Here is a 21,798-nt window from a genome sequence, read left to right as displayed (position 1 = left end):
CAAGTAACAAAAATAAATACAAAGTAGACAATCTCTTATTCTATATTTTGAACATTGTCCTTAGGTTTTGTATAGTAAAAGAGATAAATATATGTACTGTATATTTCCAACTAGCACATATACACATGTATAGAAGTCTATGTAAAAGTCCCCATATATAACCTCACAACCCCAACAGCGGTCTCACATGAATGTGTCTTTCATTAGTCTTACATTAGATCGCACGTTCTGCCTCTGCACCTAAAAATTCACAAAATTCAGACACCACTTCCTCTTTGTGACCTTTTCCTTGTGATGACTCAAGTCACACAATTTCTTCATCTTCCTCCTCTGCAGATCCTGCCTAAGATAAATGACTCTGGTGGACACTCACGTCCATAGTGTCCTGTCATACATCTAGGAGGCTGCCATAACTTTTCTTACTTTATTGAATGGTATGATCCATCCCTCCTCAGGTTATTATACAACCACACAAGAGTCTCCTGTGTCTGATTCAATGGAGGGGAAGAGAGAGAAACTGATTTTTAAAAATTCTATTTTGGGTTCAAAGTTCTATTTGGGTTCCATTAGGACACAGAATTGAGAGTATGGGCTGTCAGATTTCATTGGTATGGACCACAAGTGCCCTGGTTCCTGATAACATTCATGTATAATATACTCTGCTGGGATTGAAACAGTTTTTAGCCCTCAGTCTGGGAAAAAGCCGAATCAATAGCCGGGTCAGTTTTGGGACACCTGTATAATAGGACTTGGACCTAGCACCTCCGGTTCTGGTGGGGACTTCAGCAGGTTAGGCAGATGGAGTCATCTTCATGAACCCTGTATAGCAGGGTCAATGTACAGAAACTAACCAGATGGAGCTGGGTGCCTTGGACACGGTGGGGTCACACGAGGCCACGACATACCATAATCGTGCATAATAGAGCTCAATGCCAGGTGTCAGCTAGTTGGCGTTGCTTGCAGCAGCTCATGGCCCCATATACTGTTGCGTGCATGAAGCCTTAGTGTGAGTTCCTTTGGCCACAGCTAAGGGAACTGGTAGCAGCCACCTCTGGCCAGAGTTAGGGACCTAAAAGGGGAAGGGAAACTTTTTACTAAACTTGCAACCAATTCAAGTTGTGCCAAAACAATTGCTCATCTCTAGAAGGTTGTCTGCAGGAAGATCTCTCTGATCAGATTATTAGAATATAGAATTTCTAGATAAAGCGATTCAGGAATTCTACTGTTTGGTTTGTGACTTCGGCTCCAATACTGACCTATCAATGGCAACAAACCTCACCTTATCCCGTGCTCCCGTCTTCTTGTGCATTCAGATTTTGTAGACTTAAATACTTGAAAACACCTTTACATTTAGTGAAGCGTTACATCATAGACTGTCATGTCCTAATGGAAGCCATTGTAGTATGGCTACTTACTGCTACCTCTCCCTCTATAGACCCCCTTATATGATGTCCATGGGGCCAATAACATTCTTGCCAACTCTCTCGGAATGGCTTGTGAAGAGGTTTCCCTTCTTGAGTATTTATGACATGTCTGCAGGTCATAATAGAAGGGTCCCATCTTTGAGACCCACACCTATCTCTGGAATGGGGGTCCGCTGACCACCATCCCACAGATGGGCCAATTGCAGATAGAACCAGCTATTTGTGTCACTCTCATAGACCTGAATGTAAAGCACATGCCTGGTGACCTCTCTTCAACCTGGCCGCAGGAAGGGAGCCTTTTAGTCCTCACAAAAGGGTATAGGCAGCATGGGCAGTGCCCACATACATGATTGGGGATGTAATGCCCCCATATTTGTCATGGCTTAGACCCTGCAATGGCCTCCTGCAATGCACTTGCCAAATGTTGTCCAGTAGACCTACTAGGTTATACAAACAGGATTTCTCTGGGAGAGACAACCCCTTTAAGGGTTGCAGTTTGTTTTCCGCATGAAACTTCTTTAGATGTCTCTGGGAGTGAGGAGTAACAATGTCACGTTGCCTCCAGGAGGGAAGGACAGACTTCCCTGTAGGATCTAGATTACAGGACTCGGAGTAATTTGGGGACAGGAAAGCGAGTGCTATTCCCTGGTGTTCTGTTACCAAGCAACTCTCTTGTCTATTTCGTTTTTTCCATTTCTTCCAGCTGGAAAGTCTTGTAATAACAACATTCACAACTTTCCAGAAAGTTTAGTTTATGAAGATGTAATAGGCCGCCCGGCCAGCAATGACGGGGACACGGGAGGGATTTCACAACCAGTTTATAAATGTAAATCCAGGCTGTGATCCATGTCATCCACGTGTTCAGCATTGACCCCCCCTCCCTTGCAAAATGCCCTACAATACAGTACATGATGCCCTGCGCAGCACTCCCCTTAGTGAACCCCAAACCTTATAATACACCCACCCAAGTAGATGAAAACGGTACAATGCCAACTTGTGAACCTTAAATTTATTGTGTCCTCTCCTGCTCCCCATACTGTATAATGCAACCCATGTAGCTCCTGTGACTCCCATGTAACTCTCCTTTGTGGCCCTAACATTGTATAGTGCCCACTCGTATGCTCCCCAAACTGTATAAAGCCCCCCTGTGGATCCCACACTGTATTATACTGTCCATTGTGTCCCTTACATTGTTTAGGGGCAATTCTTGTGCCCCCCCCCCCATACAGTTAGTGTGTATTAGTATAAGGACGGAGAAAAGAAGCAGAACAGACAATGTGCAATGTGATACAAGTATCCAGGGAAATAGTTATATACCTGCAGGTGGAATCGGGGCGATGGACACATTCACCCTGGTGTATACATTACAGGGAGACTCTGAACCTGATGTAATCAGAGCCTTATTGTCACATCAGCCTCAGGCCAAGAACATGGACTTTTGTTTAATACTAAATTTACCAATATTTGCTGAAGATTTCGGAAGGATTCGCCAACATTGCAGAAGAAGAACAATATCAGTAATAAACAGTCAGCGTTACACAACCTGCGGGAACAACACCCCCAACATCCTCAGTACTGCCCGGAGATTGTGCAAAGAGTCCACAGTGTCAAATGTTTGATATCATGAAAGGTAATAGACTAGATAATAGTAAAGGGATAATACACACAGTGATGTCACAGGACAGGGATAATACACACAGTGAAGTCACAGTACAGGGATAATACACACAGTGATGTCACAGTACAGGGATAATACACACAGTGATGTCACAGTACAGGGATAATATACACAGTGATGTCACAGTACAGGGATAATACACACAGTGATGTCACAGTACAGGGATAATACACACAGTGATGTCACAGGACAGGGATAATACACACAGTGATGTCACAGGACAGGGATAATACACACAGTGATGTCACAGGACAGGGATAATACACACAGTGATGTCACAGTACAGGGGATAATACACACAGTGATGCCACAGTACAGGGATAATACACACAGTGATGTCACAGTACAGGGATAATACACACAGTGATGTCACAGTACAGGGATAATACACACAGTGATGTCACAGTACAGGGATAATACACAGTGATGTCACAGTACAGGGATAATACACAGTGATGTCACAGTACAGGATAATACACACAGTGATGTCACAGTACAGGGATAATACACACAGTGAGGTCACAGTACAGGGATAATACAGTGATGTCACAGTACAGGGATAATACACACAGTGATGTCACAGTACAGGGGTAATACACACAGTGATGTCACAGTACAGGGATAATACACACAGTGATGTCACAGTACAGGGGTAATACACACAGTGATGTCACAGTACAGGGATGATACACACAGTGATGTCACAGTACAGGGATAATACACACAGTAATATCACAGTACAGGGATAATACACACAGTGATGTCACAGTGCACGGATAATACACACAGTGATGTCACAGTACAGAGATAATACACACAGTGATGTCCCAGTACAGGGATAATACACACAGTGATGTCCCAGTACAGGGATAATACACACAGTGATGTCACAGTACAGGGGTAATACACACAGTGATGTCCCAGTACAGGGATAATACACACAGTGATGTCACAGTACAGGGATAATACACACAGTGATGTCACAGTACAGGGATAATACACACAGTGATGTCACAGTACAGGGATAATACACACAGTGATGTCACAGGACAGGGATAATACACACAGTGATGTCACAGGACAGGGATAATACACACAGTGATGTCACAGGACAGGGATAATACACACAGTGATGTCACAGTACAGGGGATAATACACACAGTGATGCCACAGTACAGGGATAATACACACAGTGATGTCACAGTACAGGGATAATACACACAGTGATGTCACAGTACAGGGATAATACACACAGTGATGTCACAGTACAGGGATAATACACAGTGATGTCACAGTACAGGGATAATACACAGTGATGTCACAGTACAGGATAATACACACAGTGATGTCACAGTACAGGGATAATACACACAGTGAGGTCACAGTACAGGGATAATACAGTGATGTCACAGTACAGGGATAATACACACAGTGATGTCACAGTACAGGGGTAATACACACAGTGATGTCACAGTACAGGGATAATACACACAGTAATATCACAGTACAGGGATAATACACACAGTGATGTCACAGTGCACGGATAATACACACAGTGATGTCACAGTACAGAGATAATACACACAGTGATGTCCCAGTACAGGGATAATACACACAGTGATGTCCCAGTACAGGGATAATACACACAGTGATGTCACAGTACAGGGGTAATACACACAGTGATGTCCCAGTACAGGGATAATACACACAGTGATGTCACAGTACAGGGATAATACACACAGTGATGTCACAGTACAGGGGTAATACACACAGTGATGTCACAGTACAGGGATAATACACACAGTGATGTCACAATACAGAGGATAATACACACAGTGATGTCACAGCACAGGGATAATACACACAGTGATGTCACAGCACAGGGAGAATACACACAGTGATGTCACAGTACAGGGATAATACACACAGTGATGTCTCAGTACAGAGATAATACACACAGTGATGTCACAGTACAGGGATAATACACACAGTGATGTCACAGTACAGGGATAATACACACAGTGATGTCACAGTACAGGGATAATACACACAGTGATGTCACAGTACAGGGATAATACACACAGTGATGTCACAGTACAGGGAAAATACACACAGTGATATCACAGTACAGGGATAATACACACAGCGATGTCACAGTACAGGGATAATACACACAGCGATGTCACAGTACAGGGATAATACACACAGTGATGTCACAGTACAGGTATAATACACACAGTGATGTCACAGTACAGGGATAATACACACAGTGATGTCCCAGTACAGGGATAATACACACAGTGATGTCACAGTACAGGGGTAATACACACAGTGATGTCCCAGTACAGGGATAATACACACAGTGATGTCACAGTACAGGGATAATACACACAGTGATGTCACAGTACAGGGATAATATACACAGTGATGTCACAGTACAGGGATAATACACACAGTGATGTCACAGTACAGGGATAATACACACAGTGATGTCACAGGACAGGGATAATACACACAGTGATGTCACAGGACAGGGATAATACACACAGTGATGTCACAGGACAGGGATAATACACACAGTGATGTCACAGTACAGGGGATAATACACACAGTGATGCCACAGTACAGGGATAATACACACAGTGATGTCACAGTACAGGGATAATACACACAGTGATGTCACAGTACAGGGATAATACACAGTGATGTCACAGTACAGGGATAATACACAGTGATGTCACAGTACAGGATAATACACACTGTGATGTCACAGTACAGGGATAATACACACAGTGAGGTCACAGTACAGGGATAATACAGTGATGTCACAGTACAGGGATAATACACACAGTGATGTCACAGTACAGGGGTAATACACACAGTGATGTCACAGTACAGGGATAATACACACAGTGATGTCACAGTACAGGGGTAATACACACAGTGATGTCACAGTACAGGGATGATACACACAGTGATGTCACAGTACAGGGATAATACACACAGTAATATCACAGTACAGGGATAATACACACAGTGATGTCACAGTGCACGGATAATACACACAGTGATGTCACAGTACAGAGATAATACACACAGTGATGTCCCAGTACAGGGATAATACACACAGTGATGTCCCAGTACAGGGATAATACACACAGTGATGTCACAGTACAGGGGTAATACACACAGTGATGTCCCAGTACAGGGATAATACACACAGTGATGTCACAGTACAGGGATAATACACACAGTGATGTCACAGTACAGGGGTAATACACACAGTGATGTCACAGTACAGGGATAATACACACAGTGATGTCACAATACAGAGGATAATACACACAGTGATGTCACAGCACAGGGATAATACACACAGTGATGTCACAGCACAGGGAGAATACACACAGTGATGTCACAGTACAGGGATAATACACACAGTGATGTCACAGTACAGAGATAATACACACAGTGATGTCACAGTACAGGGATAATACACACAGTGATGTCACAGTACAGGGATAATACACACAGTGATGTCACAGTACAGGGATAATACACACAGTGATGTCACAGTACAGGGATAATACACACAGTGATGTCACAGTACAGGGAAAATACACACAGTGATATCACAGTACAGGGATAATACACACAGCGATGTCACAGTACAGGGGATAATACACAGAGTGATGTCACAGTACAGGGATAATACACACAGTGATGTCACAGTACAGGTATAATACACACAGTGATGTCACAGTACAGGGATAATACACACAGTGATGTCACAGTACAGGGATAATACACACAGTGATGTCACCGTACAGGGATAATACACACAGTGATGTCACAGTACAGGGATAATACACACAGTGATGTCACAGTACAGGGATAATACACACAGTGATGTCACAGTACACGGATAATACACACTGTTATGTCACATAAGTAGATTTCCTTTTAAATGCTTTTAAGATTTAGATACGTGACCTCCTCTCACCTCTTCTACACCCTGGGGAGCATGGATTTTTATTTTGACGTGTTCTTTTTAAAATTTTTGCATATTTGCACATTTTTTTCCGCCTATACCAGGGTGTTAGGAGTCTCCCTGACAGACGGATGATATGTGGCGGATTATTTCTGCTGCGTTTCGAGACCAGCAAACCAGGATGTGAGCAGTGAAGCCGCGCGCGGGGCCAGGTTTTTATCTGTTTGTCAATTCTTGCCCTTACTGCACGACTCTGCACAGTCACCAATAAAATCTACACACCCCATTTATTTTATGTCACTGCAAAACACATGCCTGTAATGACAGCAGCCTGCCTCCAGGGGGCGCTATAGTGTGAGGATTCTACAAGTCATAGAAGTAAACTGGGCATCAGGCTATAGAAGGAATCAGCAACATTGTTACATTTTAGCAAAACAAACTCTATGTTTCTTTTCATTATGGATACAATTGTATCACACGCGTCACCTGTCACTCCATAATGTCTGTGGGGGAGAATTATTTGAAGTGTCTGAGAGCAGAAGCCTTCTATTTGCCCATGGCAACCAATCAGAGCTCAGCATTCATTTTCGCACAGCTGTTTATAAAATTACAGCTGAGCTCTGATTGGTTACCCTGGACAACTGAAACAGTTTTACCTGAGGCAGTTCTGATAAATCTCCCCCTGTGTGGCTCAGAATTCTAGTTATTTCTGAAGAGGGATCCCTAATGCTCAACGTGTGTTCCTAATATTATCAGTAAATGGAAATATTCATGGCGTGTATCTAAAATCTTACAGAAATGTGTTCTGATATCTCCCAGCATTACCAGTTCTGCTAGAATCTATCTCACATCCACATATGTATCCTTTGATTTTTCTAGCTGTCTGCCTATTATCCATTTGTTCTATCTATCAGCATCTCTATGTATCTGACCCTTCCTCGATCCGGAGGGCCACATCTATTATAGTGGCTGCGCCAGTTTTCTGTCTGACTTTGCACTGGATAGAACGTCTTGGATCTTGTACACGTGTTTATGAAGTTTCTGCGCCAGTTTTGTGTCACGGCTGCTCTGTGTCTCAACAAGACATGAAAAATGTGCGCATAAAGCGGCTGTTACTGCTTAGTCCAAGTTTGTGCCATATTTATTACTGACGTGCAACATAAATCTGCAGCATGAACACAGTGCACTAGAGACAAAATGGTGACACTTCCGGAGCAGCGCAGGGGGCGCCAGATCCATGATGACCTGGCGCCCCCTGTACACACTACAGGCAACTGCACATAGTACACACTGCACTTATACTGATCAATGTGGCCCAGAGTCTACAAAATGACTAGTCCATGGCCTCATCCTCTCCAGCTTGGGTAACTCCATTCTGTGGACTCCCAGCTAACTCTGTATCGACCCTCCAATCCATCCATAACTCTGCTGCCCGGCTATTCCATCTGTCTCCTCTGCCTCTCCTCTCTGTCAGTCTCTCCACTCTCATTGAACAACAAATTCAGTGTAAAATACCGACCATATCATACAAAGCCTTCCACACCCTGTCCCCTCCATATATCTCTGACCTACTCAGTAGTCTCTGCTCCTCACAGGATCTTCAGCTTCACTGTATTACCATCCGCTCTTCTCACACATCCCCGGGACTTCTCCCGTGCTCCCCCCATCCTCTGGAACTCTCTACCAAGATGTGTCAGACTGTCCCCACCTTCCAAACCTTCATATGTAACCTGCAAACCCGCCTGTTCCAGATCCATCACACACAATAACTGCTCTGCTCCCTCACCTCGTGTCTCCTTCTACCGTCCCATATAGATTGTGAGCCCTTGGGGCAGAGTCCTCCTCATTAGTTCCTGATCTCTGTAGTTTTTGTATTTTGCAATTACATTTGTTCTTGTCTTAATGTAATGTTTGTGAACCCCTTATTGATTGTACAGCTCCATGGAATTAATGGTGCTCAATATATAATAATAAAGTATATAGACCTATCCATCCCATATCTATCACCCAAAACTATACCATATGTATCTTTCTATTTTATATATATACAGTATATATATATATGTAGCTATCATCTCATATATATCACATGACTTATATATTTAGCTAATGAATGACTTTTATATTAAATATAATAATGAAATAAATATATTCTCTTTCTCTCTCTCAAATATATATCACTAATATGATCTATCTATACCAAATGATTACCATAAACTGTGGAAGAGAATAATAATCTGGTTTGAGATTGTGAGGTGTGAGATGATGCAGAGGAAGGAGGAGGAGGAGGAGGCTCTTCCCATTCATGGACTTGACTGACATGTACAGTAGAGGGAAACCAATGACACAAGTAGGAGGCTGCTCCTATCCAGTGTGTGGGGATAGGCTGCTCCTATCCAGTGTGTAGGGATAGGCTGCTCCTATCCAGTGTGTGGGGATAGGCTGCTCCAGGTTGTGGACACACACACAGCTCCAGTGCACTGGGGGTGAGGATGGTATAGGATTGCAGCGTGACAGCAGGCTGGGCACATCTATCAGAGGAGGGCACAGCTCAGTCCTGGTACCAGGCACATGGGAGGATGAAGCAGAGCCCCGGAGGAGCGGAGAGCAGCCCCGGGGAGTGCAGCGCCGCAGCTCCAGTGTGATGTGCACCGGGCGGGGACCGACACTGCAGCCTACAAGTAAGAACTTCCAGGGACCGCAGCTGCTGCACAACCTCATGGCTGAGGGGAGGGGGGGGGGGGGGAGGCTGCATGACGCTGGCTACATGTTATTTACAATTCACATGTCATATTCTGCAAAGACAACACTGCAGAGCATCACTCCTTCAAGCTATTGGTTTTCACGGACCACAGCTGATGCAGAACCACTTACTTAAACATAGGGATCTGCAATAGCTAGAACTGATGTAGAGCCTCATTACTAAAATGTATAGTATACGCTATACAGGTACCACAGCTGATGCAGAACTTCTTTACTATAGGGCTTAGTATACGGATCTTCATGAGCTAGAACTAATGTAAAGCCTTATTACTAAAAGTATATGTACTATAGCTTATTGTATACAGGGACCACAGCTGATGCAGAACCTCCATTTCACAAGGCATAGAACAGTAAAGGCAGAGAGCTCAGCTGATGCAGAACCTCTTTCATACAAAGCTAAGCATAGTGGTCTGCATAAGCTCTAGGTTATTAGATCCCAATAAGTAAGTGGTATGGTATATGATATACAGGCACCACAACTGATGCAGAACCTCTATTTAACAAGGCATGGAACAGAGGAGGGACTGATCTCAGCTGATGCAGAACCCCTTTCATTCAAGACTGAGCATAGTGGTCTGCATAAGCTATGACTGATGACATTTATATATAATACATGTTATAAAGGGTTTACAAGTGATGCAGCATATCCCTTTATCAAGGCATATATATATATATATATATATATATATATATATATATATATATATATATATATATATATTTGTTATTGAACTCTCTGCTGATGCAGCACCTCTTTCCTCCTAGACATAAAATAGAATAAGGGAACACAGCTTCACTCTTACAAGTCATGGTATAAATCAGCTGATGCAGAACTTCTTTTATGCAAGGCATAGCATAGATTATGCACAGACCACAGCTGATGCAGAACCTCATGTTTACAATGTTTACAGTGTTTTGCACCTAGTTTCTGCAGAGCTCTGCTTCTACATAGCACAGATCATGTGCAGACCAAGACTGATGCCCAAGCTTATTCCTCAAAGGCAGAGCATAGATTATTAACCCCCCAGCTGATGCAGAACCTCATTCCTACAAGGCATATGTACAATATATTCATGTAATGGTTGGATAGCAGCATGAGTGTGACTGTAATGTGATGCACAGCCTCCTATAACAGAGCAGATGTGATGCAGAGGCTCCAGCCCAGCTCTTACACATCAGTGTGACTGCAGAATATGTGGCTGCTATGGAGTAGAAGCTGCATTTAATGCATAACAAATCAGGGAGTCACATGTCATCCCCCCGCCAATGGCAGTGCAGCTCTATAGTAGCGTATTCAAATATTCCCTGCCATGTGGGTTCACCTGAGTACAGCTCCTCGGCTGTTCTGCGAGTCTGCGGCTTTCAGGCATGATGGGAGTTGTAGTTTTGCAACCGGTGTGTTGCATGGTTATAATTATAACTGGTATATGCATTGGTTCTATATCAGTTTGCTGTATTTATAGATCAGAGGCGGCCAAAATTATGTCTTGAGTTGAGAACTTAAACTAACCGTCAGGTTATCTATCCATCTATCTATCTATCTATCTATCTATCTATCTATCTATCTTCTATCATCTATCTATCTATCTATCTATCTATCTATCTCCTATCTATCTATCTCCTATTTATCTCATATCTATCTATCTATCTATCTATCTATCTATCTATCTATCTATCTATCTATCTATCTATCTATCTATCTCCTATCTATCTATCTCCTATCTATCTATCTATCTATCTATCTCCTATCTATCTATCTATCTATCTATCTCCTATCTATCTATCTATCTATCTATCTATCTATCTATCTATCTATCTCCTATCTATCTATCTATCTATCTATCTATCTATCTATCTCCTATCTATCTATCTATCTATCCATCTCATATCTATCTTTCTTTACCTGTTTTATACAGCATGAACAAATGTTTGTATAAAGTCGCTTGATAATATAATTCTGCAGGGCTTCAGAGCTGAACTCCACTGTATATGTCCTCTTTACAGTAAGCACTGCATATTAATCTAACGTGGGTAAAACAAACCCCCCAACCCTAATTTGCTTGGGTTTGGCTAAGCTGTGGCGAGGTGAGTGTGACCACAACCTCGCTGATGGTTTCTAATAATAACCGTGAGAAGTGTAACTACTGAAGTATAATGCAACATCGGATTAGAACACAACAATGTATCTACACATTTACACAACTTTTCAAGGCCGACCATGAATACAACCTATACACAGACTCGCACATGATAGCTGGAGAAAAGATGGAGTCTGCGGCTGTGAAATCCATTGTTGGATTCACTCCTCATATTGTATTGGTAACTTTCCGTGGCATCTAGTGCCCATGAGATGTGATAAATCATCCAGTCACTGCCAATGTGCGACTTGTGGCCTTCAATATAGAACGATACAAGTATAAAATATTTATATTTCTGGCTGTGTTTACTAACACAATGCAGATTGTAGTTTTATTATTGTAGATTTATTATGAAATCTATTATATTTCTATTCTATCATCTGTTTTTATATTGCAATTTATATACTGTATATCTATATCCATCTATCAATCATCTATCAATCTATCAAAAAGTTCAAGCCACAATGCAAAAGATGTGAGTACATACAGTCAAGTGCATGCTAAGATGTGACTGGGCCTCCGGTCCCTCCAAAATATACAAAAGAAAATGAGCAGCAAACCAAGAGAAAAAGTAAAGTGGAAAACCACTAATTAATATATGCCACACCTCCTTATATAGTTATTTATTTCCTGCAACCCATAATTAATAGTTCTTGCCCCAGTAATTAATATATCCAGACCCCCCAGTGATGAATATATACAGCCCCCGGGTTCCATATAGACCCCAGGATACTAACGTCCCGCACGCTCCTTTGTCTATGGAAGAGCACGGAGCGTATTATGCCCCCGCTCTGTCATAGACATCAGTATGTGGGGGGATTTAGCTCTATCTCTGGCTGCCACCCGTTTCTCCAAAACAACTGCTGTTTAAACAAGCCAGGAAGCCGCATCCAATGTATCCACATCTTAATCCACCATTGTTTGGTGGGGGCCCCCGTCGGAGCAAAGTGGTGTGGGCCCCGGGCACACGCCTCGGGAGCCCTTCCCATAATCTGTCCCTGTCTATCTATCTATCTATCTATCTCCTATCTATCTACGTATAGAAAGTCCAAGCAGCACATTCAATATCTTGTGCAGGTGGGTGCAAGCTTCTTAGGTCCGGGCTTGCAAAAGGCTACTTGGAGCCGAAACGTCGCTGTACTTCACTGTACTTTGAAGCATGGAATAAAAGAAACACTTTCTTCATCACTTTACCATTGCTGTTTTGGAGTGCTGCTTACTTTTCTGGAGTTTGCTATTGAAGGACCTGGGGCCTGGTCCCTGTGAGCGTGCACCCACTGCCCCTAGTGGACTTTACTTGAAGTGTGCTGTTTTTTGCATTTCCTGAAGTATTTATCTATCTATCACCTATCTATCTATCTATCTATCTATCTATCTCCTATCTATCTATCTATCTATGTATCTCCTATCTATCTATCTATGTATCTCCTATCTATCTATCTATCTATGTATCTATCTATCTATCTGTCTATCTATCTATCTATCTATCTATCTATCTATCTATCTATCTTCTATCTGTCTATCTATCTCCCTATCTATCTATCTATCTATCTATCTATCTATCTCCTATCTATCTATCTATCTATCTATCTATCTATCTATCTATCTCCTATCTATCTATCTATCTATCTATCTATCTATCTATCTCCTATCTACCTATCTATCTATCTCCTATCTATCTATCTATCTATCTATCCATCTATCTATCTCCTATCTATCTATCTATCTATCTATCTATCTATCTATCTCCTATCTATCTATCTATCTATGTATCTCCTATCTATCTATCTATGTATCTCCTATCTATCTATCTATCTATGTATCTATCTATCTATCTGTCTATCTATCTATCTATCTATCTATCTATCTATCTATCTATCTATCTATCTTCTATCTGTCTATCTATCTCCCTATCTATCTATCTATCTATCTATCTATCTCCTATCTATCTATCTATCTATCTATCTATGTATCTATCTATCTATGTATCTATCTATCTATCTATCTATCTATCTATCTATCTATCTATCTATCAATCTCCTATCTGTCTATCTATCTATCTATCTATCTATCTATCTCTCTATCTATCTCCTATCTATCTATCTCCTATCTATCTATCTATCTATCTCCTATCTATCTATCTATCTATCTATCTATCTATCTATCTACTATCTATCTATCTATCTCCTATCTGTCTATCTATCTATCTATCTATCTATCTATCTATCTATCTATCTATCTATCTCATATCTATCTCCTATCTATCTATCTATCTATCTATCTATCTATCTATCTATCTATCTATCTATCTATCTCCTATCTATCTCCTATCTATCTATCTCCTATCTATCTATCTATCTATCTATCTATCTATCTATCTATCTATCTCCTATCTGTCTTTCTATCTATCTCCTATGTTCCCTTGATGCAACGTTAGACCCTTTGCGTGTTAGGAAGATACTTTGATGTATCATGTACTGATTCTGTCTCTCTGTAACAAGTGGATATTTCTTGTTATTTTCTCTTGGCAGATTTCTTTGGTTTATTTGTTTGTGTTAATGAATATTCTGAATCTTGTGCAGTCAGCAGTCTCTTGTCATGTGTCGGGAGGTTTGCATTTCTCAGGAGCTTTCTGCAGTTATTTTTTTCTTGACACCAGAAATCACAAGTGTTTGGATTGCAAAGTCACCGACTTGGTGTCACTTTTACAAGCGCCCCTTTTCCAGGACTTGGGGGCACATGTTTGGCTTGTGAATCCCTTAGAATAAAGCCTCCTCTGTTGTGTTTGGTGCCTTCTTCCCACAGAATTCCACAAATATTTTATGTGCTGTAGATGCTTTGTGTTGACATAATCAAAGAGTCAAAACTAAGAGATTAGAATGGAAACCGGGCTGTGCTGCCCATCACTATTTCACATATAGAGGCGCAGCTCGTTTGTGAATTTTTTTTTTTTTTTAATCAATGCTTACAATAAATTTCCAGGAAAGTTGTGTGACTATCAATATGGTTACTGCTAGGGCTCCCATAGGGGGTGATAGGGGTTGGAACACAGTGTTCTTAGAATACTGAAATGAAAAAATAAGATACAGCTGCAACAGTCATAGAGCAAGATGGGCTGCAACAATCTGCCTGCAGATAGGACACTATGTACAATCTACTCAGCTCCTCCTGCTCTATAACATGCTGCCTGCAGATAGGACACTATGTACAATCTGCTCAGCTCCTCCTGCTCTATAACATGCTGCCTGCACATAGGACACTATGTACAATCTACTCAGCTCCTCCTGCTCTATAACATGCTGCCTGCAGATAGGACACTATGTACAATCTACTCAGCTCCTCCTGCTCTATAACATGCTGCCTGCACATAGGACACTATGTACAATCTACTCGGCTCCTCCTGCTCTATAACATGCTGCCTGCACATAGGACACTATGTACAATCTGCTCAGCTCCTCCTGCTCTATAACATGCTGCCTGCACATAGGACACTATGTACAATCTACTCGGCTCCTCCTGCTCTATAACATGCTGCCTGCACATAGGACACTATGTACAATCTACTCAGCTCCTCCTGCTCTATAACATGCTGCCTGCAGATAGGACACTATGTACAATCTACTCAGCTCCTCCTGCTCTATAACATGCTGCCTGCACATAGGACACTATGTACAATCTACTCGGCTCCTCCTGCTCTATAACATGCTGCCTGCACATAGGACACTATGTACAATCTGCTCAGCTCCTCCTGCTCTATAACATGCTGCCTGCACATAGGACACTATGTACAATCTACTCAGCTCCTCCTGCTCTATAACATGCTGCCTGCAGATAGGACACTATGTATAATCTGCTCAGCTCCTCCTGCTCTATAACATGCTGCCTGCAGATAGGACACTATGTACAATCTGCTCAGCTCCTCCTGCTCTATAACATGCTGCCTGCAGATAGGACACTATGTACAATCTGCTCAGCTCCTCCTGCTCTATAACATGCTGCCTGCAGATAGGACACTATGTACAATCTGCTCAGCTCCTCCTGCTCTATAACATGCTGCCTGCAGATAGGACACTATGTACAATCTACTCAGCTCCTCCTGCTCTATAACATTCTGCCTGCAGATAGGACACTATGTACATCTACTCAGATCCTCCTGCTCTATAACATTTTAGTTCTTTTAATGTTCTGTTAGTTCTAGGTTAGCAGTAACATTTTCAGTGATACTTGACATGGACCCTGTATGACATGCTGCCTGCAGATAAGATACCATGTACAATCTGCTCAGCTCCTCCTGCTCTATAACATGCTGCCTGCATATAGGACACTATGTACCATCTGCTCAGCTCGTCCTGCTCTATAACATGCTGCCTGCAGATAGGACACTATACACAATCTGCTCAGCTCCTCCTGCTCCATACCATGCTGCCTGCAGATAGGACACTATGTACAATCTGCTCAGCTCCTGCTCTGTAACATGCTGCCTGCAGATAGGACACTATGTACCATCTGCTCAGCTCGTCCTGCTCTATAACATGCTGCCTGCAGATAGGACACTATACACAATCTGCTCAGCTCCTCCTGCTCCATAACATGCTGCCTGCAGATAGAACACTATGAACAATCTGCTCAGCTCCTGCTCTATAACATGCTGCCTGCAGATAGGACACTATGTACCATCTGCTCAGCTCCTCCTGCTCTATAACATGCTGCCTGTAGATAGGACACTATGTACAATCTACTCAGCTCCTTCTACTCTATAACATGCTGCCTGTAGATAGGACACTATGTACAATCTACTCCGCTCCTCCTGCTCTATAACATGCTGCCTGTAGATAGGACACTATGTACAATCTACTCCGCTCCTCCTGCTCTATAACATGCTGCCTGTAGATAGGACACTATGTACAATCTGCTCAGCTCCTCCTGCTCTATAACATGCTGCCTGTAGATAGGACACTATGTACAATCTGCTCAGCTCCTCCTGTTCTATAACATGCTGCCTGCAGATAGGACACTATGTACAATCTACTCCGCTCCTCCTGCTTTATAACATTTTAGTTCATTAATGTTCAGTTAGTTCTAGGTTAGCGGTAACATTTTCAGCGATACTTGACATGGACCCTGTTTTATGTTGCAGAAGTTGCTTCCTATTACAAAACCATCTGTGGTCCCATCTCTTCTGCACTGGTTTAAGAGGAAATAAAACATTTCCTTTACTGAGGTGTTTCTATGTGCTTAGTGGTGCTGGAAATGGATATTCTCTGAAGGTAATACTAGTTGCCCCCCCACTTCTATGGGGACATCATCCGGTGTAGACTGCTGAATAGTGGGGGGCAATGGGACCCCTAATTCTATGGATAGGACCTGCGCATGGGGGATTGAGATTGTATTATTTATTCTGGGATCTTAGGAAATACTTTCTTCCTGTAACTGGTGTCTTGAGGAAATGGAGAGATGAAGTCATGTCCAAACAATCCAGCGCCGGCTACTGATATATAAATGTATATATAGGGGCCGCATAATGGAGAAAGTAAACACAAGAACCTCAGTTATCCTATTCTGCACTTCCTACATGTTTCCTGGCTTTATCTGGGAAAGTTGGGTGACCAATACATTCAGGGCTATAGAAAAGGTAGTGGCAACCCAGGGGGGTCTGATTGTAGGGTCCAACTAATGATGAGGCAACTTATAGGTTGTCTTGTTTAGAAAACCCATTTTGAATATATAAGAAGGTTTTGGGGGTCTTTTGTTTTTGGCTATAAATTATCTATAAAACAGTCCTTCTCTCTGTGTCTTTGGAGGACCCAGCGCATCCATGTTATACACAGGCAGATAGTCACATAACTTGTAATGCCCGATTTTTCCTGCGGGGGAGCTATAGGAGAATTGAGCAGTGGAGCCGGATTTCCAGATAGATGACACTTATTACTGCATCACATTAGACAATCATCTTTACTCAGACCAGAAAATCCCTTGAGTGAGAAAATATAATAAGATGCTTAAAGCGAACCGGCCAACAGATTTTATCCAATACAATTACCAGTCCCCTCAGGTCCTTTGTAATATTCCCTCTTTTATGGTAAATCTTCCTCTTTTGCCGATAATTAATCTCCCCCAAATTCATGTGAAAATGAGCAAACAAGAGTCATCTATTGACAGAAATGAGTCATGTATAGAGGCTGCAGGGGAAGTAGCACTTCAAATGCCCCTATCTTCGGTTCTAAAGCCCCTAGAATCATGCTTATGGTGTCATATTAACTCCTTAATGGCTTGGCCCTTTTTCGTTGTTGTGTTTCCATTTTTTGCTCCTCCCCTTCAAACATCCATAAATTCTTTTTATAGGTTTTAACATGTTTGAATTCATTTAAAAAAAATTTAAACCTTTAGTGCAAAATTTTTAAAAGAATTTTTCCATCTCCTGGCGCTAGTAACTTTTTCATACTACAGTGTACAGATATGTCTATGGTCTCATTTTTTGCGGGCTGAGATGACGTTTTCATTGCTGCTAGGTTTGGTACTGTATGACCTTTTGATCACTTTTTATCGGTTGCAAAATGGTGAAGAAGTGGTGATTCGGACATTTGGCGCTGTTTTCTGTTATGGGGTTTAACACAAGGAATAACCGTTTTTAGATAGATCGGGTATTTTGGGACGGGGAAATATCTTACATTTTTATGATTTTTTTTGTTTATTTTTATTTCAGTTATAGGGAAAGTGGGTGATTTGAACTTTTCGTTTTTTACAATTTTTTTTAGACCCCCGAGGGTACTTTAACCCTTAGATGCGTGACGGTTTCTACCATATACTGCAGTATTGGGGTACATGGCTGCTAGTGATCTTTTAGAGATCAGGGTGAATTATGGGTTTGGGAGTCTAGTATAGGCTCCCAGCTGTCAGAGGAACCGATCCCCGCCCTCTGTCAGGTCATCACGCATTTGCCGCCAAGATTTAAATGCCTCAGGCAGCTTTTCCGGACGTATTTACATGGTTGTCAGCGATGACCGCAGGTGTGTCCGGTGGGTGTTTGCTGCAAATGCAGCAAACACCCACCTGGTACGGAGACGGCTCAGCCCGTGATCCCTCTCAATCCAAGCACAATCGGCACGCAACATACTACTACGGCAGGCGTCGGGAAGGGGTTAAAGATTAGAATCTCATCTTTATGATAACATGAGACTTGTGATCTACAGAACTGGTGATACAGGTAGTTAAAAAAAGATGAGAATTGGATTTTTATCCATAGCTTGCATTTCTTTAACTGTCTGTATCTGCTTTTATATAGATTGCAGTAGTGGTCTGCAATCTGAAAGGTGAGATTCTTATCTATAATATGAAACCAGCCACTTGTTCCTAAGTGCTACAGAACAAAAGATAGCAGTGTCTGAAGTGAACCCCCCCCCCCCCCCCCCGCAGCCTCTTAAATTGACTCACCTCATGCAAATATGACTCTTCTCAGATAATTTTCACATGACTTTAGGGGAAAATTTTTTATAGGTAGATAGGTTATGTTTCACATAAAAGAGGAAATTCTAAACAGGACATTTCATTCCCTATCTGATGGGGCTGGTAGTTTAAGAAGGTAAAATCTGGATCCCTTTAAACGACAGTGACATAATATCACAAAAATTCAGTGAGGAATCAAATAATACACAGAGACCAAATGAGTCGTAAGTCCCAGGATACGCCATTAATGCCTGACATGGTACTTCCCCTTTAAGAATTTATCTATTCTAGTCAATAATTAACCCGTGCAGTGCTGGTCTTTCTATAAAATACTGATTACCTTGGCCGCTATTTACCTGCTATCTCTCTTTCCCATGGCCGAGGGCTGTCACACACACGGCGAGGCTTCCCTGCTGGAAATCTCATTTTCAGGCCGTCACATGCGGCACCCGGGATGTCATACATGTAGCGGCTTCGTGCCGCGCTGTGACATTTCACAATCGTCAGCTGTTTTTAAATGACCATTAATGAAGCCGACGCGTCATGTGATGTGGAGGGACATTAGTCACCTCGCTGTATGGGAAAAGCAAAGGTCACGGAGAGGAAACACATGGGAGCCAAGGCGCAAAGACAGAAATTAAAGGGCAAGTCCACGAAAAATATCCTTGTAAAAAGGCTTCAGTATTTTTGTGTATACAGCTCCTATGCAGAACAATGCACCTACATTGGTACAGGATACAGGCGGTCCCCGGGTTACGTACAAATTAGAGTCCATTGGATTGTTCTTAAGTTGAATTTGTATTTAAGTCAAAACTGTATGTTTTATAATTGTAGAGCCAAACGAAAACAGTGGGCAGAGGGGTCCGTCTGTAACTACGGGTTGTCTGTAAGTCGGGTGTCCTTAAGTAGGGGACCGCCTGTACTATCAAATCTGCTGTAGTCATAATGGCTTGGTATCAGCCGGACAGTCACACCTTTCTATGGCTTTACCATCTGATTGCAGGGGGGTAACAGGTGCCCCTCACTCAGATTATCCCTCATTACCCGGTGTTAACCTCTTCTTCGTGCTAAACCAAAGGACCTTATGGAAGAATATGTAATGTATGATACTGTATGATATGTATGTAACACAGGGACCTATATATATTCTTGCTATACTCTTTCCCCCGGCCCTGGAAAAGAATATTGGCTCAGGTGCAGAAATTATATAGCCCCTGCATAAGACTGTGGTGGTCATTTATCTTTCCATTTTCTCTTTTTTTCTCTTCTTTTTGCAGCATTTTATGGCACATTTGATATATTTGTGTCTTTTCCTCTCGCCTAGCAATATGAGCCGCGCAAGAATGTCATTAAAATCCAGATGTGAACATGTGAAAAAGTCGCAATTTTGTTGTAAATTGTGTTTAAAAAGTTGCAAATAAACTCCAGTCCTGACCATGCGTAGGAAATACTTTAGAAGATTTTTCAGCAGTTTGAGACTTTTGTGTGACTTTTTAATAAAAAGTCGCAAGAACCCCGCAGCCTCAGCTCCCTGATATATCAACCTCTAATATAAATCAAACAAGTATGCAACCCCCCAAAAAACACGAAAAGCCACACACAAATGTTCTGACTTAAGATAAATGACCCCCTATGTTTGGGCTCCTTGTGCAAGATTTTTTTTTGGGTTCCTGTATATAAATATATGTATTTGTCCTTATATAATAAAATGTATTGGTACCAATGTAGGCTTGGTTCTGTTACTGTATCTATATAGTATCCTTGGTTTTGTTACTGTATCTATATAGTATGCTTGGTTCTGTTACTGTATCTATATAGTATGCTTGGTTTTGTTACTGTATCTATATATTATGCTTTGTTCTGTTATTGTATCTATATAGTATGCTTTGTTCTGTTATTGTATATATATATTATGCTTGGTTTTGTTACTGTATCTATATAGTATGCTTGGTTCTGTTACTGTCTCTATATATTATGCTTGGTTCTGTTACTGTATTTATATAGTATGCTTGGTTTTGTTACTGTATCTATATATTATGCTTGGTTCTGTTACTGAATCTATATAGTATGCTTGGTTCTGTTACTGTATCTATATAGTATGCTTGGTTTTGTTACTGTATCTATATATTATGCTTGGTTCTGTTACTGTATTTATATAGTATGCTTGGTTTAGTTACTGTATCAATATATTATGCTTGGTTCTGTTACTGTATCTATATAGTATGCTTGATTATGTTACTGTATCTACATATTATGCTTGGTTCTGTTACTGTATCTGTACAGTAAGCTTCATTCTGTTACCTTGTCTATATGTTAAGCTTGGTTATATTCTTATATCTATAGAGTAAGACAGTTTTTGCT

General features: G+C 41.6%; 2 protein-coding genes across 2 annotated transcripts in view; one reads left to right on the top strand and one right to left on the bottom strand.

The window, feature by feature from the left end:
* The window catches only part of CLRN3 (clarin 3), a 47,339-nt gene extending 27,357 nt beyond the window's left edge, over positions 1-19,982 (bottom strand). The window contains exon 1 of the mRNA XM_072130042.1: positions 19,794-19,982. Within this exon, the coding sequence (XP_071986143.1) occupies positions 19,794-19,902 (109 nt within the window). The 5' untranslated portion in view covers positions 19,903-19,982. The remainder of the gene's footprint in view (positions 1-19,793) is intronic.
* The window catches only part of PTPRE (protein tyrosine phosphatase receptor type E), a 140,102-nt gene continuing 127,758 nt past the window's right edge, over positions 9,455-21,798 (top strand). Inside the window, exon 1 of the mRNA XM_072130039.1 lies at positions 9,455-9,774. The gene's annotated coding sequence lies outside the window, so the exon portion shown is untranslated. The remainder of the gene's footprint in view (positions 9,775-21,798) is intronic.

This window comes from Engystomops pustulosus, chromosome 11 (assembly GCF_040894005.1).
Source record: "Engystomops pustulosus chromosome 11, aEngPut4.maternal, whole genome shotgun sequence".
Lineage (NCBI taxonomy): Eukaryota > Metazoa > Chordata > Amphibia > Anura > Leptodactylidae > Engystomops > Engystomops pustulosus.
The sequence above is the reverse complement of the archived record's forward strand: the minus strand, read 5'-3'. Positions and strand labels throughout refer to the sequence as shown.